The sequence below is a fragment of the Balaenoptera ricei genome, chromosome 5, assembly GCF_028023285.1.
Source record: "Balaenoptera ricei isolate mBalRic1 chromosome 5, mBalRic1.hap2, whole genome shotgun sequence".
NCBI lineage: Eukaryota > Metazoa > Chordata > Mammalia > Artiodactyla > Balaenopteridae > Balaenoptera > Balaenoptera ricei.
Window position 1 is genome coordinate 35664276 of NC_082643.1, and position 26957 is coordinate 35691232.

General features: G+C 33.0%; 1 protein-coding gene across 4 annotated transcripts in view; it reads right to left on the bottom strand.

Annotated features, from left to right (window-relative positions):
* The window catches only part of FBXW7 (F-box and WD repeat domain containing 7), a 204772-nt gene that overhangs the window by 48297 nt on the left and 129518 nt on the right, over positions 1 to 26957 (bottom strand). Inside the window, exon 1 of one of the 4 annotated variants that reach the window (XM_059922619.1) lies at positions 11559 to 11879. The exons of the other annotated variants lie outside the window; for them this stretch is intronic. Within the exon in view, the coding sequence (XP_059778602.1) occupies positions 11559 to 11705 (147 nt within the window). The 5' untranslated portion in view covers positions 11706 to 11879. Of the gene's footprint in view, positions 1 to 11558; positions 11880 to 26957 lie in introns of those variants that run through there. 4 annotated transcript variants of the gene reach the window in all.

The following is a 26957-nucleotide window of genomic DNA, read 5'->3' on the forward strand; positions in this document are numbered from 1 at the left end:
TATAAAAGCTTTTGTATAATATATATATATATATATATATATATATATAGAAGAACCTGAATTGAAAGAATAGTTCCAACTTAATAAAACAGCACCAATCATCCCTTAAAAAGTAAGATATAAGTTGTATTTCCTCAAAGAACACTTACAGATTTAAAAAACCCACAAATTCAGATGAGATTTACAAAAACAGTACTATACTGCCCCTCCATGTTCAAACTAGTAGTAACAATGACATTTCAAAATCTAAAGTGATAATGTAGAGATTTCTGTGGATTATTGAAAATCTCTTTAAGCTTAAATTGTTCCCAAGTGAATGATATGAAATCACCCACACATAAAAAGGTAGTTAAAAACAGGGATAACCCAAAGTTTCAATTTTCACTTTCAATACTAACAAGGAGAAGAAATTTAAGATAAGAGAATTTCATCCAACATCATATTTTTTTCTCTCAAAACAGATTTCCCCAACCTTACATGAAGATATCATAAAATAACCATAAACAAATAGCTAATCACCTATGTGCTTCTGGGATCAATGTTTATATATTAATGTTTGAGAAATACTAACCGTTGAATTGTTTCCCCCAGACCTAAAAAAATTTCTATAAAGCTCATAAATGTATACATAAACACATATATACATAGGTACTACCAAAACCACAACAGAAACTTTTATTAATCTAATACCAGATTTACTTTTTAAAAATCTACTGTAATTATTTTACCTTTTACACATTGTAGGAATAAAGCACTATATATGCAAATAAAGAGATGTGCTGCATCAATAGGTCCTTGTAAAAGGAAATAAGAATGTCATTGCTTTTATCACAAATGGTAGTCCTTTCTGGTATTATTTCTATAGTAAAACTTACATCACATTTTAAAAATCCTACATTATATCTATCATTATTTGCATCTACCATAATTAATCTACCATTATTTAACTGATTTATATGTGAGACACATTAATTTATGCAACTTTCCACAACAAGTCAGGGATAGGGCCAAGAACTCTAATTCTGACCCAGGTACGATCCAGAAAGAAATCACTATGGTGGACTGATAGGATATTAAAGACTAAAGTTTTCTGGCAAGAACATGAAAAATGAAATAATATGGAATCATATTTAATCTTTCAGAGCCTCAAAATAATATAATATACTGGATACTACCTAACAGTATTTGAAAACTTGTAGATTTTACTATCAATACATTTCACTTAAGTTACCAAAGTAATCCTATCAAGTCAGGTAGAGTGTCTGCATATGCAGGCATGTGTACGGAGATATCCTTATATACATATAGAGAAACTATAAACTACAAATGATCACCAGTTGACTTGGAAATGAAAAGTGTACAACTGAATAAAGGAGTCTGATGAAACACTGTATACTGGAGCAGATCAAACATGCTCTCCATGCCTAGGTAGAATTCTCAGGGTCACCAAAATGTTAAATTATTCAAAAGGTAAGATTTTTGTTTGTTTTGTTTAATAATGTATCTAGAACTGTGCCTGGCAATTAGTAGATGCTTATTTGTTGAATGGATTAATTAATCCATGTTCCTCTGACTGATATCATGAGGATATCATGGAACGATGACAATAAGTCTCTCAGAGACAGAAAAGCATCAGTGGCTTCCTTAAGGGAAGGTCTCTGCCTTATTCATCTTTGTTACATTAGCATCACAAGCAGGGAGTATGTATACGCCTAATACATATTAGCAGAATTAAAATTAATTTAGCAGTGTTAATATTCCACGGAAACACTGAGAAAAATTTAAAAAGTTGTTGCGGTTCTCATTCCTCATTTAAAGTATCTATCTGATAGCATGAGTTGCCTTTAATCACTGAAGAAAAATAATATAGAAGCTCTGAACTATTATCATACTATATTGAGCTGCCTATAACTAGGCTAATAAAATTTAGGTATTTATTTATGTAATGTATGTTTTAAAGCCGTTAAATATGAATGTACTTAAGAGACTTAAGATAAGGCTTAGGTTACTTCGACATTTCAAAGTGTATTCCATTTCTGAATGTGGATGATACCTGTAAAACTCAAAGGTCTGCAGTTAGCTCCACAATTTTGGAGAAAGCTGTGTTCCTGACTTCAAAACTTTTGGAGTTTAGAAGGGTAATATGGTACATATACAGCGTATGGCAGAACACTTCCAGTACATCACGTACGAACATTTCTGCAGCAAAATATACAAATATTCAGATAAACAATAAAAGTGACTGTCTTAAGTTAATTAGGGTTAGGTTTGGCCAACTTGTTAAAACACTTTTTAGTTTTCAGGGCTTACTGGACTCCTGATTTGCAGACAAGGAACCGTGGATTTATTTCATACTTGTTTACCCAGCCAGAAGCTTTGTAACAAGTTTATTTTTAGCATATTTTTCATCTGTCTCCCATACTCCAAGTCTTAATATTTAGTTTCTGTAAAACATAACCTACAAATTTCACCTTGCCCTGTGATGTTAAAATTACTATACTATTTGTACAGATTAACTATCAACAAAAGGGATAACACTTCAGGGCAGTTATTTCTATGCTGCAGTTGTAGATTTACGAATCATGTTATAATTTGCTTTGCATTAATATCTGACAACTGAGGCACAACCTAATACTATGACATCACCTGATGACAAAAACATCTAGAAAGCAATGTTATCAGTAATTAGATACTGAAGTCTTCATAAATTGTGAAAACAAAGTATGAATTACGTATTTAAAAATCCAGGATTACATGGCAAAAGTTAACCTTGAAATATTTGGAAACTAAGGATCCATTCACTCAACAAACCCTTACCCAGGTCAGTATACCACACTGTTTATGATGCTGGAGCCAGACACCTGGGTTAGAATCTTAGCTCCATCATTTACTAGCTCTAGGGCAAGTTAGTTAAACTTCCTACACCTCTGATTCTACATCTATAAAATATGGATAATATAATGCAATCGACTTCATGAGGTTATTTTAAGGATTAAATGAGTTCATATGTGGAAAATACTTAGAATAGTGTTTCCCCTGCATCCCAAGTTAGACTCTATTATATACTGCTACCCTGTTTTATCATCATCAAAACATTAGCATTAACAGTTACTTTTCTGTTTCCCTAAATTAGAATCTAAGCTCCATGAGAGCATGGCCTTTGTCCATCTACTTTACTGTTATACCTACAGGTTCTAGAAAAGTTCCCAACTCTGTTCTAAGTCCTTAATACATATTTTGGGTCTGTTACTACTATTAATAAACTTCATATCCAGATATAAGTGAATAATTTTGCAGCAGTATAATTAATGTGAAAAAACAAGATGTGAGACCAAGCAATAATACAAGTTTCTTCTGTCCATAACTTCTCTGATTATCTGCTTAGCAAACTTCCTTCACGTTTTCATTTAAAGTTACTGTGAAGCCTTTCCTGAGCCATTTGAATTGAGACTTGGGTGGCCCTCTCATGCTCCCACAGTACTTTGTATATGGGTCCATTTAAAGCAATTATCCTTTGGTCTAAGGGTTTGTTTGTGGTTTTACCACTACCTATTAAATGCTTAATGGATTGTAATTTTCATTTTTGTATGTCCACAGGCAGAGAGGAAGAATCATCACCTTTTTATTTACAGCCACCGCCTTGCACAGTATAGAAAATAAGACCAGAAGAAAATTTACAATTTATATTCTGTTTACTCATGTTTATGCATGATGTATGAAACATTCTTAAGAAGAAACTGATAGGATCAAAAATAGAATGACCTGATATGTGGTAACCAGTTAATTCCTTTATTGATAAAATAAGTAGTGACAATAAAAGATATCAGATGATCTGAAAATGCCAATTTTTTCCCAAGTTCCAATGGAATATATCTGTGGAAAAAAACTTTAGGAAGCCACATTTTAGTTTACTCAAAAAAAAAATCAGATAAAACTATTAAAATCTCTCTCCAAATTTGCTCATAGCACCACCCTGTTCTTCCTTCTCTCCAAAGTATTGTAATAATTTTTATTTTAGCATTTTCTGACTTGTCTGGCTACTGTAGACTCTCAAAAGTGCCATCTAAATGAGTACACCCTATGTTTGTTTCTCCTTCGTTTTCGGAACTGCTAAGTAGTAATTACTTTTAAAATTAAGTGTCAAACTGTATCTGAGTTTAGTTATATTTAGAAAATGAAATATTCAAAATCACAGCTGCACAGTCATTTAAAAACATTTAGTAAACAAAAACATGCCATATTCTAACAGTACAAAAACTCCTTAAAGAATTTTCCAAACTTAACAAAAGCTTCAACAAATTGGTCATACAAATATTTACACTAACTTTCTCTTGCACATCACTGGGAGCATGAAAAGATATTAGAGATAATTTCTGAAGTCTAAGAGTTCATAGCCTCAAGTGAGGAAACAAGATAACTAAATGAAGCTGTCAAATAACACCACTGAGCAGTACATATATGTCTAAGGGCCAAAGGTAATTGCAACAACTACAATACGTTCCACTAATGGATGAGGACAGCGGTAGATGCAACCAGTGCCAGGAGGAAGGTTCCAACCAGAGAGACAAGCTAGATTGTGAGGTCATGGAAAGGATTTGGAGAAAGAGGCACAAATGTAACTGGCAGATACTGAATAGATTAATATGGGGGAGGGGAACACGATACTGGCTTTTTAAAGGTTTCATATTTCTATATGTTAAGGAAATATCCATCTATTTCCTCTTGGCTAAGAGTTCCATGAAACAAATGTTGAGTTTCATGAAATGCCTTTCAGGCATCAAGGTATTTTAGAAAAGGAGACTTGCTACAACTATTTTAAATGAGAATTAATCATAGCTAGACTAGAATTAAAAAATAAAAATAAAAGGTAAACCTGGATTGGGGCAAAAGGCAAAGCTATGTCAGAAATGTAAGACTAAGTTGTAGTGCTTTAAGAAATAGGCAAGTATTTCTGGCAGCTGCTTTTGCTAGCATGAAAAGTACTCCTGTAGTAAAGATTATTAATAGCAATATACTTTGGGAGAGGCTGTCATTTAAACTGTACAAACAACACACTAAAACTCAGAAATGTAAAAGTATAAACTAAGATGACAAAAACTGAGATAACCATAAGATACAGTAAAAATGTGTTAAATCAATGATAAATTATAAAACTATACACATGGATCATCTGTTTAGACAAAAACAGAGATAATAGTTTTAAAACTATGGAAAGAGTAGAAGAAAATTATAGTTGAAAATAATATTGGTGACAGGTTTATGGCAAACATTATTTTCCAGAAAGTATTATTTTAAAAAATCACCATGAACAACAAATAATTTCTTGATCTATTTATATATTTCCCTAATGAAGTTGTAAGTATAAACACATATCATTATTTTCTCAAAATGAAAAAAAAACTCCTTCAATAGAAAACCTAGAACAATAAACATAGAAATATAATGATATAGTATCAACTAAGTAAAATCCATAAAACTTTGCCATGGTAGGAATAAATTTGCTTAAAATATGATTTCTTTTTCTTGTTAAACAACATTAGAAGTCCCTAGTGCTGGTTTTTATTTGGTACAATCTTTCTGGAAAAGAATTTAGCAGTATTTATTAAGAATCTAAAAAAATTCACACTCCTTGACCCAGTAATTCTACGTCTGGAAAAATGTGTATAGAGATGTTAAAGATTTATGTATAAAAAAGTTCAAAGCAGGTCACTGACCAAATCAACAGCAGCCAGAAAATGATGACACATTCATTTGGCAGATTATACACTTTTGAATAACTACAGCCATGGGGAACTACTAGCAATATATGAAAAATGGATTAAAGTATCGATTTTGTTTAAAGAGTTATTTAAATTTTTTACTGTGGTTATTTCTGAGCAGTGGAATTACTGATAATTTAGGAAAATGTAAAGAAACATTTCTTCTGAATTTTACATACTGAGCATGTCTAATTTTTATAAACAGAAGTAAAAGATATTAACTACTGGAAGAAAATAAAAATTCTCTATATCATAATTCAACTCAGGGAATTTAGGGGATTATCAAATTATTAAATTCAGGAAGGTAATAACTCAGAAATTTGCTTTACCAACAGAATTTATGATGGATTATAAAATCTTCCTACAAGTGAAAATTTTATTGTAAATAATTAGAGAGGCAGTTATTTGAAACAAAGGCAATACAACTGTTTGATAAAACTGGCAGACCTTTGCTGAAAAGTCTATTAAAGGAGCTTAATAGATTATAATTATATATAGCTTGAACTAACTGAAGATTATACACACAAAAACAACAGAATAGATTATGCCTGAATGAGATTAAAATTTTGAATATAGGTTTTTTTAAAATTAGTATCATCAATAGTTCAACAATAAAGAAAAAACTTGAATCCAAGACAGTATTGAAGCTAAGAGAGGTATAATGCTGTTTTTAATTTTTGTCATCATCGTCAAAAGTACTAAATGAACAAACTGATGAGAATGGTACTGCACTGCAGTTTGAGGATGGTTAATCTGTCAGACACTCTGTTCTGAGTTGCTTCCTACCAAACATAGACCCTGAGGTATGACAAACATTCTCTCCTTAACCAAACTCTAGTCAGGCTCCTGAGCTCTTTTTCAACTAGGACCTGTCCTTCGGCATGTTCTCAGGAACCAAATTTTAGCAAGAATCCTGCTACATCAGTCTAACCAGAATTCCCCGCCCTTGATGTCGATCACCTGTGGTACCTGGTCACCCTCTCCATATCTGTTGGGTTCGCCATCCTCCACCATCCCCCAGGGGATTTCTGACCACCTTGGTTAAGTTCATTTAACCAGAGCACCCCCCCCCCTTTACCCCTGATGCTTCCTCTTAGAAATTATCTACCCACTGAACCCCATGCTGCTCCTTGGCTATAAATTCTCACTTTTCTTTGTTCTATTAAGAGTTGAGCCCAATCTATCTCCCCTACTGCAAACTCCCCTTGTAGTAGTCCCTATACATATCATGACAGTCCCCCTGAATAAAATCTGTCTTACGATTTTAATAAGGTTCATGAACAATTTTTTCTTTAACAGGTACCATCCCTCAGCTTACAGAAAGACTACAAACATGCATACTGTTTGAATATTTCTAGTTTTTTATCACTATAATCACTGCATCATCTGTGGGATAACTTTACAAATGAAACATCTTGAAAGAGATTACACAAAAAATCCTAAATTTATAAATGTAGCATGCTACCAAAAGTTATTTGTAGTTCAATTATTTGAATCTTTGAATGAATTTTCTCAAAGAAACAATTTCAACAATGATAGGCTCCCAGGTTTACCCACCAAAATATGAATATAATAGTAGTTGAAAAAAGTTGAGTTCATAAGAAAAAGGTCACAAAACATAGTAGAAAGAGAATGGCTACTACCTGCAGCATTAGAGAGTTCTGAGGTTAAATACCAGCTTTACTATTTACCAAGAAAACTGGGGAGAGGTAACTTGTTTGAGCCTCAGCTTCCTAGTCTACTGAGTGGAGATAATACCTAACTTACAGTACTTAACAAACGTTTAAGTCATATAAGAATTATTTAAAATATACAAAATAGCTGGACAATGCCTAGAATATATAGTAGGTCCTTTTAAAATAAGAGCAATTATTAATAGCATTATTATGCTACTACTGTACATAGAGAAGGAAAATTAAAAAGCAGTATGTTAAAATTCTAGTGATTATATACATAAAAATTTTTCTCTATATAGCTACAAAAGAATTAGAAGAGAGAATGAGGGTTTTTAAAGAAAATGAAAGGTTATGGCTCTAACAATCTCTTTCTAAAAATCTACTGTCAGCTGAAACATATTCAAGCAAAAAGATATATGCACAAGAAGATTCACTATAGTATTACTGTAATCATAAAAATCTGTATTTCACTGTTTCGTAAATACCGTTTTATTAAAACACAATCATGCTCATTCAACTACTCCTTTAAGTATTGCCTACAGCTGCTTTCATGCTACAATGGCAGAGCTGAATAGTTCTAACAGTGACTATCTGGTCCACAAAGCGTAAAATAGCTGCTGGCCCTTTGCAGAAAAAGTTTGTGGACCCCTGACTTAAGCTAACCCTCAAAGATAACAATACACAGGAGTGATATTAACTCAAATATTTTCTCAAATGACTCAAATATTCTATTTCAATTTTATTTCTATTTTCACTTTAAAGAAAGATTATTTTAAATATGGTACTTTAAACAGAACTGGATATGGAATAACCAGTACAAAATTGTTTTCAACTATCAGAAATCTAGTCATACATTTCATTGTTGCCTGAGCTCTTGGGTTTCAGGTGAACAAGTCCTTGTACCACATTGCTCCCGCCTCGCCTCCCTGCTGCTCCTACCAGCAGCTCTACCCCATTCTCTTAGCTCTGTTGCTGTTGCTGATGCTTATGCTACACAATCGGTCGGTGGTTCAAACCCAAGAATATAAAGGCGCTCTAAAAACATTTTCCTTCTATAAACCAACACAGTCAACCAGATATCTTTAAAAGCCCTATATACATAACCAATTGCATGCCTTTTGGAAATTTCTACCAAAATAGTAACATTGAAGAATAACTTTAAGAGAATATTGTCAATGCTTGAAAGTCTCCAAACAGAAACGAGTTAATAAATGAAATTTAAACATTTTAATGACTTTTCTTTCAACATACTATTATTAATTGTAAGATATTATTTCTCTTATCACTAGAAAGAAAAAAATGCTGCCAGCTAAGCTATGAAATTCCATCCAGACGTACACTAATTTTACATATGTTTAAAACATAGAAAAATAATGTATCTTAGGATTTAGGAAATACAGTATTACCATAACTAGGTATTCCAATTTCAAAGAAAAATAAAACAATTTTCCAGTGATTTTATAGACTTAAGTAAGTTTTTCCTGTAAATATTCTCTTCCTTTAAAGGACGATCAGTTCTTTTCGAATAAAAAGTTATATACTCAACTAATATTCTCAAATATTCCTGATGCTAAGAATTACCTATAGGACTTATATAAACTATGAGGACCTAAATACTAAAAACATTTTGATTGATGGTAACTGGTTAATAGCTAGATTGCTATTTCTTTACTGTCGTTAGTATTAAGTCCAAAGTATCTCTGATGAGGAGCTAGAATAATTTACATAATAATAAATTAGACTATCATTACTAATAGTACTTAACAATGAGGTAAATAAATTTCCTGAAAACATTTCGAGAGCTATAAATTGAAGCTGTAGTTATGACAACTATTTTAAAGAATTTTTCACAATTTTCAAAATATTTTATTGTGCAAACATTAAATGGATCAACACCTATGATGGATGGAGGCGCAATAACATGTTTTTCAACTTTTAATAGGCCAAGACTACATACAGTCTTGTAAGAGTTCACTATACATTAGCTCACTGCTTGGAAGGACAAAAATGGCCTACAAAATAGAGAAGTCTGTACACTTGTTGTCAGTGTATAACAATCTGATTGAAAGAGGCTAAACGTACCTAATAGAAAAGATATACTGGATGTTAGATACAAAATATGATTAATTACATATCACACCAAAAGTCTTTTTAAAATCTTTGATAAAAATATATTAAAAAGTATCTATCATTAACACTACCAAGGGAAAGTTAGTAAGTTAAAACAACAAAGAACATGTGAATCAATTTAAAGCTACCTAAATTAACCAGTTGCAAAAAGGAGGGGAGAGGATATAATTACTCGATCCCTCTAATATTTCTAGTAGTCAGAGTCAATGAGTTATACAATAGTAAATTATTGGCAGGCAGTCTAAAACTGAATGTGTTAATTTTGTTATCTATCTTCCCCCAAACTAGAACTATGTTCTAGTTTGAATTTTAGTTTTTGAAGTTAGTCCTCTTCTATAATTACAAATGCCAGGCTATAATTTAACATAACAGTAACCTAGAAAAGTCAAACTGAATAGTGACCCTAGGAAACCCTCAAGGAAAGCCCTGAAGTTCTCTATTAATTTTTCTTATAGAATCTGCTCCTGAGCCTTTTAAGTTTCATGCACTTGTAAAGAAGATACAGATAGAAAACATACAGTGTGACATAATAATCTGCTATATACTGTACTTAAGTTTATTAGAAATATTCAACAAGAACAAAATTATCTTAAGATCTTAACCCCTTAATTTTAAAAACTCACACTTCTTTTCCTTAATTTGAAAGTTTACTTGTATTGGTATTTTTTTACATAAGTATTAAAATAATAAATTAGTTTATTAATGACCTTAAAGCTACTAGAGGCCTCTGTGTAAATGTTTAAATCAGAGCAGTGACCTCATTCAGAAGTTATAAAAGTGACAAAGTGACAGAAGACAAAATAAAAGACACACTTTCTGAAAATATAGTTAAGAAGAAAATAAGAGGGTGACAGAGATATTTATATTCTATTTTCAACGTTTAAACTGTATTACATTTAAAACTTACTCAAAATGTTTTTCAACATGGCTACCATTTATTGGAGTAGAAATAGAAACAATTCAAAAAGAACTAAGGTAATTAGAAAACATATTTTTACAAAGGCTATTTAAGTCCAAGCAAATAGAAGATTCTGTTCACTAAAGAGGAAAAATATTTTTCAGGTGTTGTAAGTTAACCTACTTGTTTAATAGAATGTTTCCCTTTTAGTAAAAAAAAAAAAAAAAAAAAAAAGCGGTGGGGGGGGTTGGTAAAAGGAACTAAAACACTAATAGCACTGATATAAGAAAAACACTCAATGAATCTCCAACAGGTATTTTTTGGTTTAATGTGTTCAGGATCCTAAACATATTTTAGATCTAAAAATATATCACTCTAGTTAATAATTCAAAATGGCAATACCAAGTAACACAGAAAATACAACAAAACTGTTAATATTAACAGGGTCAAAATTTGGCAAGGAGGAGAATGTCATCCCAAAAAACATTCAATAGATCATAACCTGATTATAGATTAGCACAAGTTCTACAAAATGTTAGTTCAGAATTGTCTATATATAAACTGTATCGTAACTGCCACACAATAGCATGCTATTTTTATTTCATATAACAGCAAAAAGTAACGTCTCTATTATGTTAGGTCTGAATTTAAGAAATAGTGATTTAAAAACAATCTAGCTTAAATTGGCAGATAAACTCTTTAAGACAGCTAAATGCTTTAATTATCATGTATAAGGACCATACCACCAGCTTTTTACTTTTCCCACAAAATAAAAACAACAAATTTGGGGTGTTAGTATTTGCCGACATATTTCAAAACATACTTTTTAAATTTACCAATTTTAAGTAAGTTTAAAGAATTCTAATACCATAAAAATAAATGAGAGACACAAAACGGTGAATTAGGTAACCTTGCCCTCAAGGCTCTCTATCATACTATTAAAACTATCACTTACAGAAGTTTTCACTGGCTACATAATGCACTGATAGTTTTAGTTATAAATACCAATTGAAATTTGAACCATTTCTTCACCAAAAGAGGCAGAAGTAGTTCATTTAAATAAATATTCCTATTTTTCAAATGTGTGAGACTTACCCGTCTTCGACAAAAGGGGAGGCCTTGGGCAATGATGCTAATGCTAAATATCTTCATCATGGTTTGATGTGGTAGAGGCTCTTTTGCACTTTTAAGATCAACAGGAACCAAGCCATGGTTTAGAGTAGCTTTTCCCGGTTTTGACATTTTAAAACTCCTCTTGGCTGATGAATACTCTCTACATGTAATACAGGCACATTACTAAAAACTCTAACCACCGAACTAAAATATAACTTTCTAATTTATAAAAAAGGCTGAGAACCCAAGGCCTGCTGCTTTTGTCTTTCAACCTTCTCCTACCAAATGTCCTGACCTGTCTGAGGCTTGGTGAAGTGCAAACTGTCCTAGAATAGCCAGGAGTTATAAACTACTGAAGTGAAAGCTCCTGCTCCTGCCAGTCAAACAGCTGGTGAACCTCCCGTACAAAGTCAGTAATGCGAAGACAACCAAAGCAGGGCTGTGCTACAGGGTCCCTTCGAAAACTTCTCCAGTGACTAACCTAGGTATTCCCTAGAAAGTGAAAGTAAACTTTTCTTTACAAAAATCCAAAAGATAAACATTGTATTTTCTCTTAAATATTTATTAAGTCTTCCTTACCCAAATATCAGCATTAATATTTTAGGAGTGTTTCGAATTGTGCTTCAAATTTAAGGACAGCATTTATGCATGCTCAAAAAATACAAACATGTATTTGTTCTATTTTAGATATATTCAGAATGAGCACTATATCTTCAAGCATTTATCTTAAGCATGCTCTCCTTTCCTCTTCCATATGTACCAGTCTTTATCTCAAACTAAGACATTAAATCAACTCTAGCTCTCAATAGCTATTAATATGCACTGCAGGTTAATTTTACCAGGAGACATTTTAGATGTTTGCAAATTTCAGTTCAATCTCTATAATTCTGAAACACTTAGTGATTCCACTTGGAAGTATAACAGTAATGTGACTGATTAAATATATTTAAAAACCCAAGTATTTATAAATGTAACCTGTGTTGGGAAGTAATTATAGTAAAATGAATAATAACTAACCAGTTCATCACAAATCCTTAGGGTTTAATTTCTCTAACATACCATAGTTAGATACATCTTCCTAAAACATGGAGACGGAATGTGGTGTACAATACACTCCTCAAGAACTTTCAATGGTTCCCCAAAGCCTAAGATAAAGTTTGGAGATGAAGACTCTCCTCAAAGTGGCCCCAAACTCACTTTTTCGGCATTATCTCAAATATTTCCCTAAATTAACTACTTATGCCATGCTAATTAATCTTTATGCTACATTTCATTTCCAAGCCCATGAACTAGAACATTATGATGATTTTAAAAAAGCCTAGTGTGAGAATTGATAGTAGTTTTAATAGACAGATAATAGATGTGAACTATCCATTCACAATGCTCAGCTAATGTTTGTTCTCTCCTTCCATTCTATCTTTTTCTTCCAACAGCCAGTCAACTCACTCATCTCTCCTTCCACCTGCTTTTATGGATTTTTATAAGTGGGAATTTAGAATGTGATATGGAGAGAGTTAGAAAGGAGAATGTCAGAAATGGGTGGTCTCTTCTTTGACTTGGGTGAGATCTGTCTTACTAAATACACGAAGTGGGTTGCTGGGAAGTCAATCCACACACAAGAAACACCCCTAGTCCTACCACGATGCTACTTTCTTAAAGTACACCTTTCTCTGATATCACAATTTAAAATGTAGTTGAAAATGCAAAATCATTAAGCAGAGATGACATTTTTAGTTACACAAAAGTAAACAACTGAATTCCTCCAAAGTAGATATGTAAATGACCAATAAGTACATGTAAAGATGCTCAATTTCACTAATAATTAGGCAAATGCAAATCAAAACCAGAACCACACTGCACACCCATTATTACGGCTATTATTTAAACACAGACACACACAAATAAGTGTTGGCAACGATGTGGAGAAACTGGAACCCTTGTGTACTGTTGGTAAGAACGTAAAATGGACAGAGCTACTGTGGAAAATACGGAGAGTCCTCAAAATATTACTATGTGATCCAACAATTCCACTTTTGGATATACACCCCCAAAGAATTGAAAGCAGGGCTCACACAGATATTTGTACAACCATGTTCATAGCAGCATTATTCACAACAGCCTAGAGGTGGAGACAACCTAAGTAACCAATAATGGATGAATGGGTAAAAAAATGTGGTACATACACATACAACGGAATATTATTCAGCCTAAAAAGAAAGAAGATTCTGACACAGCATGGATGAACCTTGAAGATACAATGCTAAGTTAAATAAGTCAGTCAAAAAAGGATACATATTGTATGATTCCACTTATCTGAGGTCCCTAGAGTAGTTAAATTTATAGATAGAAAGTAGAATGGTGGTTGCCAGGGGCTCAGGGGAGAAAGGAATGAGGTGTTAGTGTTTAATGGGTACAGAATTTTTGCTGGAAAAGATAAAAAACTTCTGGAGATGGACAGTGGTAACGGCTGCACAACACTGTGAATGTACTTAATGCTACTGAATTGTACACTTAAACATGGTTAAAATCGTAAATTTTATGTTATGGGTATTTAATCACAATACAAAAATTGTTTTAGTAAACAAAAGTAAATGACTAAGAATACAACCATAACCACTGAAAAAACCCAACAGAGATCTAGGGATAGGAGAGAGGGTACTGGAAATCTGTTAAGTTGATACGGTACAACAAGGTGAGACTGATACCTAAGATAAGGATGTCTACGGCCCCACTAGACTACTTACTACCTTGCAGAATGAATGTCTCTAGCCTCATTCTAATCTCAGCATCTCCTCTGGTGCTCATTTTATTCCTTAACACAAGTCTAATTTTTTTTTTTTTTTTTTTTTGTATAACATAACCTTCAGTCTTATTGTGTCTGTTTCTCCTTATTAGAAAAATCCCTTTGTTGAGGCAGCTCCCGTGGAATGCCCCCTCTCCAGGTTACTATCAGGGTCTACTTTGTTAGTATTACATATAGTTTTAGGTAGACATTCTTTATTCTCAAAAAAATTCTGTCTCAGTGATATCTTTGAATCAGTTAATTAACCCCTCAAAATTCATTTCTTGATACCACATAGAAGATGTAATTTAAACTATGTGTTATTTCAATCCAGAAAAATTAGAAGAGTGTACTTCCTTCCGCAAATTTAACATATTCTGCAGAGAAAAATGAATCAAACAGATCAACTCCAATTTTGACTTTCACTTAATAAAGATCACCATACTGAAATTTAGTTTTCACTTTTATATTGAAATTTATAATCACATGTATTTACATGTAGGTAGTTTGAAGATAAGGATGATATGAACCTCTCTAATCTTCTTGGAGTCTGATCCTAAAGCAAGAGAGGGGAAGGAGATTGGAATTGAAAAGAATTTGGATTAGGAAAATTAAAACTAAAATAAACATAAACTACTTATGAAAGGGCAGAAATTACTATGAAGTAAAACTAGTTTTTCATTTTTAAGAAATTATTTGTGGTAAAAATTGGAGTGAAAATTAAAGCAGTCTTGTATATTAAATTTTGTATTTTACACTAGATACCAAGTTTTGGTAAATACAAAGTGGTGGCATTCTAATTCAACTCATTTTTTAAATTGGTAAGTAGCTGCCCTCAACTGGATAGTACAGAGCATTGCAACTCAAGCAAACGCTAAATCAAATTATGTGTCTTTAACAATACACTTTTGTGAAAGAGACATTATTAGTGATTGAGCAAAGTGAGTACTAATTTCCAAACTACCAAGTCTCACCTTTTTTCTGAGGATTCAAGTTAATAGTACTTCTAAAGCAATGCTCTAAATCAGCATGGAAACATTCAAACTACAAAATCTTCAAATACAGAAGAAAACCCTAGTCAGTGAGGGAAGTTGCAGACAATGCATAGGAGAACCTCAATTGCTAATATTTTAAAATGCAGCTAGTTCCATGCGTTCAAGAAAAAATAAAGTCTTAGTCTCAATTATCATTTTAAAAGCACTTAAGATAGTCTTAATTATTAACCCCCCCACCCAAACTGAGCCTTTTCAAAACAGACAAGCTCTTTTTAAGATGATATCAATAAATATTAAGGGAGTATAATACAGTAGCTAGGAATATATATGCTGGAGTCAAATTGCCATAGTTCAAAGCCTGGTTCTACCACTTATTAGTGGTATGCCCTTAAATCAATGCCTCTGTGCCTCAATTTCATCTATATACAACCTACCTCATAGGACAGTTATGAGGATTACAACAGTTAATGTAAGTGAAACACAAAGAACAATGCTTCACGTTTAGTAAGTGCTCAATACTGTTAGCTGCCATTACTACTACTACTAGGATAAAAAAAAATCACGTAGAGCTTTGCAGATTACATTTCAATCTTAAAAATCACTAAGAAAGCAAGCAAAGATGCAAAATCCACCTATAATAACTTTGGAGTATAATATTTTAAAACACAATCATCTACAAGTTTTAGAAAGACTTCCTAAATTCTGTCAAGATTTTTATCTAAAAGTTAAGCTGTAGCATCTTAGTAGTTGTGTCTTGGCATTTTAAGACTTCAGGTATCACTATCCATCCAAGAAGAACTCAACATTGGGGAACTTGTGATAAAGAGAAGATCTTTATACAAGATATTGTGCCTGTTTATCACTCTCTGATTTTTCTTTCTTCTAAAAGTTTGTATTAGTCAAAGATGATTATATATAAATGTTGCATGTAACAAAATATCACCAATAAAGTATTTCTAAAATGTATTACAGTTCCATACACTCCAATTCTCTTACAACAACGACAAAAAGATTTATAGTAGTTTATTCTGGATTTCTACCATTTCTTTCATTCATTATTATACAGAAGGCTAGGATTTAACTGCTCCAGATCAAAGGCCACAGCATATGAGCAGCATAAAGATTTTCTGTTTTTCATAAACTATTTTTGAATCAGCTAAAACAAATCGCTTGGAAGATACAAGTTTACCTACAAGTATTTATGATTTTAACCAAAAGTTTTCAAAGTCTCACATCAAAAACTTTTGACAGGGAGACTATCAGCATACACCATTTAAATTCAGTATTATTTATTACTTCTGTGAATTTAAGCAACAAGTGACTTACTCTTTTGTAGAAACAAAAGAATTCCAGATTCTAAAAATTAACACCACTACTAAAGTGAAATAAATCAGAATCAATATCCTTTTGAGATGAAAATATGGTATTATAAAGAGCATAGTCATTTATTCTGGGATATAGAGTGAGACAGATTATTCTCTGTATCTAAGTCATTGTTTTTAGTCTTTCCTAACACCTTAGATACCAGAGTGTTAAAAGTTATCTCCCTAGTCTAAGCAATTCATGTACAAAGATAGAGCAATTTAAAAACAGAGAAAAATGATGATGAATCAAGAAATTAAGTTCTTTGCTTAATGATGAACAGTCAAGCTTGTATTAGAAACAACTGCAAAAAAACAAAAAACAATTGCAAAAAAAAAAAAATCCAAATAACATACCGTTACTTTAATTGTAGAAACTAAAAACACAATTAAATTCACTATGAAGGAAAAATTTAAATATATGGCATTCCTCTTAAAGTTTTATTATTCATAAAAGGCCTAAGTCAAATGAACAGAAATGTTTTATAAAAATTAAAATCACATTCAAAACATTTCCTTAAAAAAATTCTGAAAGACATTTAAATGCTCAAAGTGTTCACTAAGAAAGATTACAACTTCTAATTATAATGCATTTAAGATATTATATTCATGTAAATACTTAATGAGTCATAACTTATTACTGTACTTCCTTGCTAATTTTCTTTATCCAGGGACTTAGTGTAGCCCCTAAGTACTTAAGAGAAATCAGCTTGGGTTCTAAAAGAGCACATACAGGGCTTCCCTGGTGGCACAGTGGTTGAGAATCTGCCTGCCAATGCAGGGGACACGGGTTCGAGCCCTGGTCTGGGAGGATCCCACATGCCGCGGAGCAACTGGGCCCGTGAGCCACAACTACTGAGCCTGCGCGTCTGGAGCTTGTGCTTCACAACAAGAGAGACCGCGACAGTGAGAGGCCCGCGCACTGCGATGAAGAGTGGCTCCCACTCGCCACAACTAGAGAAAGCCCTCGCACAGAAACAAAGACCCAACACAGCCAATAAATAAATAATTTTTTTAAAAAATAAATAAATAAAAAATAAAAGAGCACATACAGTTTACATAAGTGTTATAAAAATGTGACCTGGTAATTAGACATTTGCAAAATAAAAGCATTACATATATACATATATGTGTAGCATTTTCAAAATAAGAATGTTACAATATCAGGTTATATAAAGTATTGGAACTGCTTTGATTTGTATAATCAAGGTCTGATTGCTGGACATTTAGGTTATTTCCAAATTCTGCTGGAAAATTCCAGTTAATTTTTTTAAATTGGCTGAAAATAAAGTTACAAGGTAAAAACCATAAAAGAAAACCAAAAAAGTCCTTAAAAATTAAATATAATGACACCATCGCATAGTGCACTAGAAATTCCATGACTTAAAAAACACCAACTATTTACTGACTTATTTACAACTAAATTCATTTACAATTAAATTACTCTTAATTACTGCCTCAATCAACTTTCAGCCAAATTAACTGAAATTAATACTCCAGGTAAACTTACCAGTATACAAAAAATATAGGGTGAACTTTAAGTTCTACTTTCAGCTCTACCACTAACCAGTGACCTTAGGTAAGTCTCTTAAGCTGTCTCAGATTTCAGATTTCTAGAATGAGGAATGAGGAGGCTGGACAAAATGATTAAGAATGAAGTCCCTTACAGCTTTAAGAATATATATATTACAGTTCTAATAGCACCAAGTAAAGCACTTTTTTGTAATGTGTCGGACTGTCAATTTGGTGAGCCTTCCTTTATTATAGTTTAGTAAGTAGTTACAGTTCTACAAAATATATCCAAATAAAATTCACTGCTTCAATTCATTTGTGTGTATAGCTTCTAAAAACAGGTATCTATCCTTGTGTTGTGAATATATGTCAATGTTGCATAACATAAGAAAACATTTTCAATGGAAAAAAGTTACAGGCATAAATGATTTTTTAAAACATGATTTTAAAAGATGAAATTCAAGAAAAGGATCTTAGAATTTTTCTGATTCCATATTATTCCATAATATTTTTAACATATTTTTCCCTTCCTATTTACCATAGTGGCATGAACAGTGACATTCTGAGTATATTTGATTTTTTTTAATGAGTAAACTTTGGATTTTATTCCCATATTTTGTCTTAGAACTTTAGTTGTTAATATCAAAATGATACTTTTCCTCACTCTTTCATTAAACATTTAAAGAAATATTTGTGATAAAACAAAAATCTAACTATTGGATTGAATTTTTTAAGTATTTCAGAAATGCCCAGTATGAAGTCCTCAACGACCATAACATAACTTGCCTCAAGATTAAGTTTAACTCTTACAGTCTGTGCTGGGTTACCCCAGCTGTTAAATCGGTCTTATACAGCTGCTCTCCAAGAATTTAGCAGATGATTATTATAGTTACACCTTTAAGTCAACAATGACAAAAATGACATAGTAATTACAGGTATTTCAATCATGCAAAAGCCTCATGTGATGACAGAGTGATTTAAAAGCAACTTAATTTTCCACAATTCTCAAAATAAAATTTAAGTGTAAGAAAGAGGACAAAAACTTCTTTAATATCAGTTTTTTAAGGTTTATGATTTGTTACTTTTATGAACAAGTTTAAGCATAAAAAGTTTCATTAACCTTTCAGTTAAACTAAATACAATTTATCAATCATTCATCTCTCTTGTAAAAATTCTGAAAAGTGTTATAGGCCAGGGAGTAATAAATAAGGACATAATACTATTAATTCCTTTAAAGCACAGTAAGTAATGTAGGTGGCTTTTTTCTGCACTTAAAATTAAACTAAGCTATAATGCAGGAAGTTCACCAAATTGATGGCCTAACAAACTGTAGGAATGTATCCTATGAAAAATAAATGGAAATGTAAGATATTTAACAGTGTTAACAATTTAAGAAAGTAAAACAGTAAGGAGGGGGGGAGATAATTATACTCCCTACGCTGTTGAGTTTTTTATGCAATTATAAGTAAAAATCAATTATTCTGAGTGAGGTGAACATAGTTCCACAACTTCAATTGTATAATTTTCAATAACATGCTATTAAAGCATATGAGCCTTAACAATATTCACTGAATAATTTATTCATTATAAATATTCATTTGTCAATATTCACTTCAGCATCAAATTTAAGTATAGAATTACTTTAAGCATAGAAAATACTTTAATATAGAATTAAGCTATAGAAAATACATATTTAGGGTCTCATTCTTGGATGGGCTGACAGTTGACACCACTGGCCTTTTTACGTTGTCAAAATTACATATTCAGGGACTTCCCTGGTGCTCCAGTGGTTAAGAATCCACCTTCCAATGCAGGGGACATGGGTTCGATCCCTGGTTGGGGAACTAAGATCCCACATGTTGCAGGGCAACTAAGCCTGTGCACTCTAGAGCCCATGTGCCACAACTAGTGAGCCCGTGTGCCGCAACTACTGAGCCTGTGCACCATGACTGGAGAGCCCATGCACCACAACTAGAGAGCCCATGCACTTCAACTAAAGAGACCACACACCACAACTAGAGAGGCTGCATGCCACAACAAAAGATCCCGCATGCTGCAACAAAGATCCCGCGTGCTGCAACTAAGACCCGATGCAGACAAATAAATATAAAAAATTAAATATTCAACAAAATACATCACCTGATAAACATCGACTGAAGTTTAAATTAAACTGACAGTCCAGGTTTTCATTCTTTCCAATAAATAAAACACTGTTTATCAAGAAACATTAAAAACAAAGAAAAAACAAAACTCAATCCCTATAATTCTTGACTATGCCTGAAAGAGAAAGATCTTGGGATGGAAGGAGGAAGTCTATGGATAGTAGGAGACTATCAGAGATCAACAGGAGATATAAAGGAAGTTTGCAGCTACAGGGCTTAGAAAAAATATATATTATTTCAGATTGGTACAATGATATGAGGGAAGGATAAAAGACTGACAGAGTTCCTAGTAGATCATGCTTTCTTTCACTTAAATATCATGACAAGACTGTGAGGTATCATTAGTCTACATTTTAAGGAATTACATGATACATATATTATATATGAAATCTGTTTTAATGAGCCTGATTTTTATGAAGTACAAATGAAAAACAAAAACAGAAAGTTATAAGAGCAAAGATATTATGACCTTCTATTATACACTGTGTTTCTCAAAGATGGTCACAGCAATATCCCACATCTTCGCATGCTCTTCTTACAATGTACTGCGACACTCCTTCCATTGAGAAGTGAGTCTGTTTCAACCAAGACAGAATGCGATTTCCTAGACTAAGTCATACAAAGGAGATTCTATTTCCATCTTGCTTGTTGGAATACTCACATGGTAGCTCTGTTGTAAGTAGTCTGATTGCCCTGAGGTCACCATGCCATGAAGAAGCCCAAACTAACCCGGGTAAAAAGACCATATCTGGGCGAGTCCTGAGACTATATGAAGAGGAGATTTTTGGCTAGACCCCAGCTAGCTGTTCTAGCCCCCTGGTGTTCCACCTCCAGCCACCATCTGACTGTAACCCCGAATCAACAATGCCCAAGTGAGCCCTTCCTAAATTTATAACCTACAAGAATAAGGAGAAATAATAAAATAAGTGTTGCTTGTTATAATCATAAATCTTTGGGGTGACAGTTAGGTGGCAATAGATAACTGAAGCATCTTACAAAACAAGAAGCTCCAAGAACACTGGTTTACTGTTGTAATATGATAGTCATCCTAGTAGAGTTTTAACTTCAAAATTTAACAAGAATGGGAAAGATAACAGGTGAGCTAGAATGAAAATTTAAACGAGTAGGTATTTGGAGGTTGGTAAAAGCTTTGGTGACAAATTCCCACCTTGATAATACCCATTAGAAATGTGGTGTTTAGCAAATCTCTGTCTATTTTAATAATAAACTTGACAAACCGTTACATATTACTTCGACCTGGATCTACATCCAAACTAGTTTGACATGTGACAAAGAAAAAATCAACTTTTGCATTTCCTACAGTCATGCTTTTGTCATCATTCTAAGCAAACTCAAATGACTAGAGGAGCACTCAGGTAAAATAAAGGAGAAAAACAGGTCAGGTTTAAGGCCTGGAAAGGCCATTTAAAAGGTGCCATTGATTGTTGTCATGTAAGCACAGGAACCCAGTAAGGACAGAGAGTCCACATTTGCAAAAGAAGGTGAAGAATCAATATTTTTATGTGAACTCTCCAGATTTTTAAGTGTTGGCAACATATTTAAATTTGTTAAAAAAAAAACAAAAAACACTATATAAGACACTAGTTTGCAATCTCTGCTGTTCTTCTCTGGAGTAAAGAAGCATAAAAATATAATAAAGATTAAATATAAGATTACTGATATCTAAATGATATAGAATAATGATTCTAAACGTTTTAATCTTCTTTTCTATACCTGTTAACAGAGTGAAATAAGAAATAAATCAGAAAACTGAAAATTTAAGTGATAAACATTACAGATGCACCTCAGCATATTTAATGTTTTCACTCATTAGACCGTAAGACAGATGGCAGTATATTGGTAAAGTACAAACAATTCATTCTTAACAATTAAATTTATATTGTTGACATATAAAACCAACACCTATAGCTAAGCAAATGAATGACTCTTGGCACTTAGCTCCCAAATTCACCAGTATTTTCTTCATACTTCCATTTCTCATTTGTATCTGATTTCAATAACTAGAAATTGCCATTTAAGACCAACCAGAAACACAGAAAAAAAGCATTTTTCACTTTGAAAGTAAAGTATCTTCTAAAAGCAATTGTTACTCTAAAGCACAGAAGCTACCTTTAATAGTACCATCAGCAAAGACCACTGAACAGAAGAACATGGTACATTTCAACAAAATAAATCCTTTTCTGGACCCTCCCCCAATCTTATACATTATTTTTAGCCCTGGTGATCTATGAAAATAATCATCATCCTTTTATTTACATTTCATATAATTAGAGGTTAAGGTTTATATGCAAGGTGCCACTCTGACAATAATTCTCATTATTAGGAGCAATCGAGTTAATATTGAACATCAGATACATCTAGTAGCTTATACCAACATTTTACAAAATGTGTTTGCTAAAATATATCCTAAGTAGAGATCATTTTAACTTGACTGAAACTATTCTTCCATTTGTAAAGACTGCTTTCATTTGTTTACAATACTCTCTTAATTATGAAAATGTAGGTATTTCCTATAGTATCAAGCAGTAATTCTAGAATTTCTACAGAAGTACCAAAGAGAATTTTCCCTTGCATATATTCCAGTTCCCCAGCTATTCAGTTCAAGAACTAACATTATAGAATAGAACTAGTCCTCATGTGAGGACTCAAAGCCCCAGGACTACCAAATGTACTTTAGGTGTTCTTTCAAATTCCTTCTATGTTCCACATTAACAATCAATTAGGAAAACAAACACCCATCAGAGAGCAAAAGTGCTTCACAGTTAGTACTAACAAAATTTACAGTATCAAACAGCTGGACACTACTCTAAAAGTCAAAATAATTCAGGCAAGTATTAGTGGAATAGTTTCAACCCACCTAAGAGAGTTGGTATCTTTGAAACTAAAAATATTTTGCATAGCATTATCTAGCCTGGACTAGTTTGTTAAGCTAGCTTTAGCATAGTTTTTTAACACTACAATAAATCTTACAAAATATAATACTTAACACTTATTAAGGACTTAACTATCTGCCAGTTACTTTCTAAGTACTTTACAAACATTATCTCATTGAATCCTCTCAATAATACTGTATTATTATTATACTACTATCATCCTTAAAATAACTATATAACAGCAGTTAACAGTTTGCCCAAGGTCAAAGTGCCATGAAGTGACAGACCGAAAACACAGTCTGACTTCAGAGATCACGATCTCTACTTACCAGTATTTATAAGCATTGATGCATTTGTTATAGATGTTATGCTTATTGAGGGCACTGTTTACTGAATCACTCATGAAGTCCCATGTGAGAAATTCCTTTTATATAATGTTAGGAAAAGGGGTGCGTGTGTGTGTGGGGTGTGTGTGTGTGTGTGTGACTGACATGTTTTCTCGTGAGAGGACTCAGCACTTTCTCCTCTTAATTTTATCACAAGGAAGCAGAGAGACTAACAGTCCAATGTTGTGCAAACTTTAGTCTACATTAGAATCACGTGGGAGCCTGTTAAAAATACATATCCCACCCTTAGAGATTTGGTTAAGTAGTTCTGGAGTGTAAGCCAGCAACTTGCACTTTTAGTAAGCATTCCAGATATTTCTGATGGGTCACACTTTGAAGAATACTGGTCCTTATGAGTGGCCAACCTGTAACCTATGAACAGCTTACTCCAACTCATCATAATTCATTCCTTACCTCTTCTCATGGCCTTGTCTTCATAGTCTACTCCACTATTTTCCCTGGCTCTGATTTTCATGTACACTTGATTATTTTATTATATGTGTTTCTCCTATATACAGGCCACCTCAAATTCCTTGTGAAAGTTAGGATACATATTTCTTTCAAACGAGGCTAATTCATTTGGCAGTTCAATACCTAAAACCAGTATATTAAATTCATAAAGCAAAAAGTCCGTAGGTCCCTGCTAAAACACTTAATGGGCTCTGCATACGGTGCTCTCCCACTCCAACCAACTCAATGCCCTTAATGGATCTGCACTAGATGCAAACTATTTTAATTCTGCAATGAGTGATGAACAGCACACTCTTCTTCCACATATAACGTCTAGTGGAAACGGGTGGTCTATAGGTCAAACCAGCCCACAGAAATGTATTTGAAAAATATGGATGCCAACATATAAAAAATTGAGAAATTATCATTGAAAAATCTGGAATTCCAGTGACTTTTGAAAAATTGGAAAATATGGCAATATCAGTATCCCAATTTTCAGTCATCCCCTTTATCTAGAGGTGCTTTGGCTCCCCAGGTCTTATACTTAGTCTATTTCATTCGTTTAAATTACCTTTCTGGCCCCTATGCCTTGAGTTTGTGTCTCCTATAAATTGTGATGGGGGAAATGAGATTAAGAAGATTTTCTGGAAGAAAATCATTTCAGCATAGTCCAGGAATCACTGCTGGAAACTAGTTACAAGACAGGTGAATGGTATTCTAGAAACATTTCTAGTACTCATCATACTAACCAGATTTTCCCAAACCTTTGTGAAATACACCATACCCTCAAGCCTGCACTTGCCCCTCCCCCATTAACCTTTGGAAACACAACACCCTTACGGTGGTTGTATGCATTTACAGTAGTACTGTGCCCCACGCCTTCCTCTCCCCACTCCCATAAAAGCTAGGATCAAATTGTGGCACATCTTAGAAGGAAAATGGCAATTCTTCTGGTGCTCAGTAATGTTGCTAAATTGAACAAAATTTTAACTAGTAAGCTAATGTTTCCTCCAGAAACATGTTACAGAGGCAGGATTTTAATGTCTTCAATCCATCAAGAGCATCTAATACCTCTCCTTCTCTAGGAAGGAGAAGTTCAGGTGTTTCTCACCATATCCAGATACTGATCTGGTTTTTTTCTGCGTTTTACACTATTGACCATTTAACATTCACCAAATAAATTATTCTATTAGTAGCTAATTTCATTATCTGAGCAAAAAGATCAGAATTCTAGCTCAGTGTTTAATCACTTAGGCTAATGTTAGCTGTAAAAATACAGCAATAAATGCGGTTTTCAGAAAATGGTAATGATTCAAAAAAAAGCAATCATATACAAAATATAACTTTATCAGTTAGAGAATACTGTTTATCATAGCAGTGACTAAGTTGAAAAGAAGTTCATCAATATTCAAAAGGACTAACTCCTCAGTGTAATTTAGAATTAAAGATCGAAGTTTTGTCACTTCATTATATTGATAGTAACTAATCTGAGGAAATAATTTAAGACATTAAAATTAACAAATACAAGGAAGAGAAACTCAAAAGATAAGGTTCTTTGAAATCTTTAACTGTATTATTGCGCTTTCTCTCTGTCACATGATCAGGCCCTCCTCTAGGTATAAACAATGTGTTTCCGCTGAGTTCATTCTAATCTTCCTTCACAAAGAGGGAAGTATAAATAGTAGCTGAAGAGAAAATGCCCTTATTTTCCCTCCAAAACATAATATAGAAATTAATAACGAACAGTGCTCTCTAAAGTATGTCTGAGGGAGAAATAAAAATTTAACCAAGGCTATACTTAAGATGTTGAATTTCCTTTTCAGAAGCTATCAAAGATAAATAGTAATCCAGAGGTCAAACGTGGCTCAAAGTCAGGGTTTTTGGATCCTGCACAAATGTGCCCTGCGGTTCGTAAGAGCCTGAGCAATCTTACTGGCTCAGTCATGACTCTTTCTTCACTCATTCACACCGCCTGTTTGGGAATTGTAGATTATATTTCTCATTTCTTCACCCCAAGCAACTAAAAGAAATTGAGGAAGAAGAATCATCTGCTCAAATATTCTTTAGTTCAGGATGATCTGGCTCTATGCTGCAATATTACCTTCTATGTTAACAAAAGAGGAAATCAAAACAAGAAAGACAGCGACTTGGACGGATCATTCTTTTCTCACACCCATGATGAGGATGCCCAGAGCAACTAACAATGACAAGACTTTTGTTTTTAATGCACTTATGTGCATGTACTTGACAAATTTTCAAAAAGCATACAAATATTCCCAAAGCACAGTAAGTTTGGGCACATATGTACTGTCATCCCAAGGCTCACTTTTTGTTCACTTTTTGTTGGCATTGTTGTTTTAAAATAGCAAAATGAATATATGCTAGTTGCTGGTTAAAAAAAAAGGCAACACTAGGTATCTCACATATTATATGACAGGGCACATAACTACTCTAAATATTAATTTCTAATTCTGAGCAAGGAATAGTGTAGTAGAACACAAAGTATAAGAGAAAAAAGCACTTACTAACTATATTTAAACATGTTAAAAGCAACAATAAGGTACCATATGGCCCTCTAGTGTTCAATGAAGAAACAGATGAATTCTTAATTCTTATATACGACATTTCATAGTAAAAAATAATACTTTCTCTGATTTACTAAGTATGTTAAACATGTTCATGTATGACTTCTATAAAAACCCAAATAGGTTGTATCTTCTGTGGCTTTACTTCTACGTGCTTTCTTTTGAACTACCATCCATGTTTAGAGTATCCAAAAGATTCTGAAAGAATTCTTAAATGTTTTTAAAGATTTTCCATTAAAAAAAAACCCAATTCT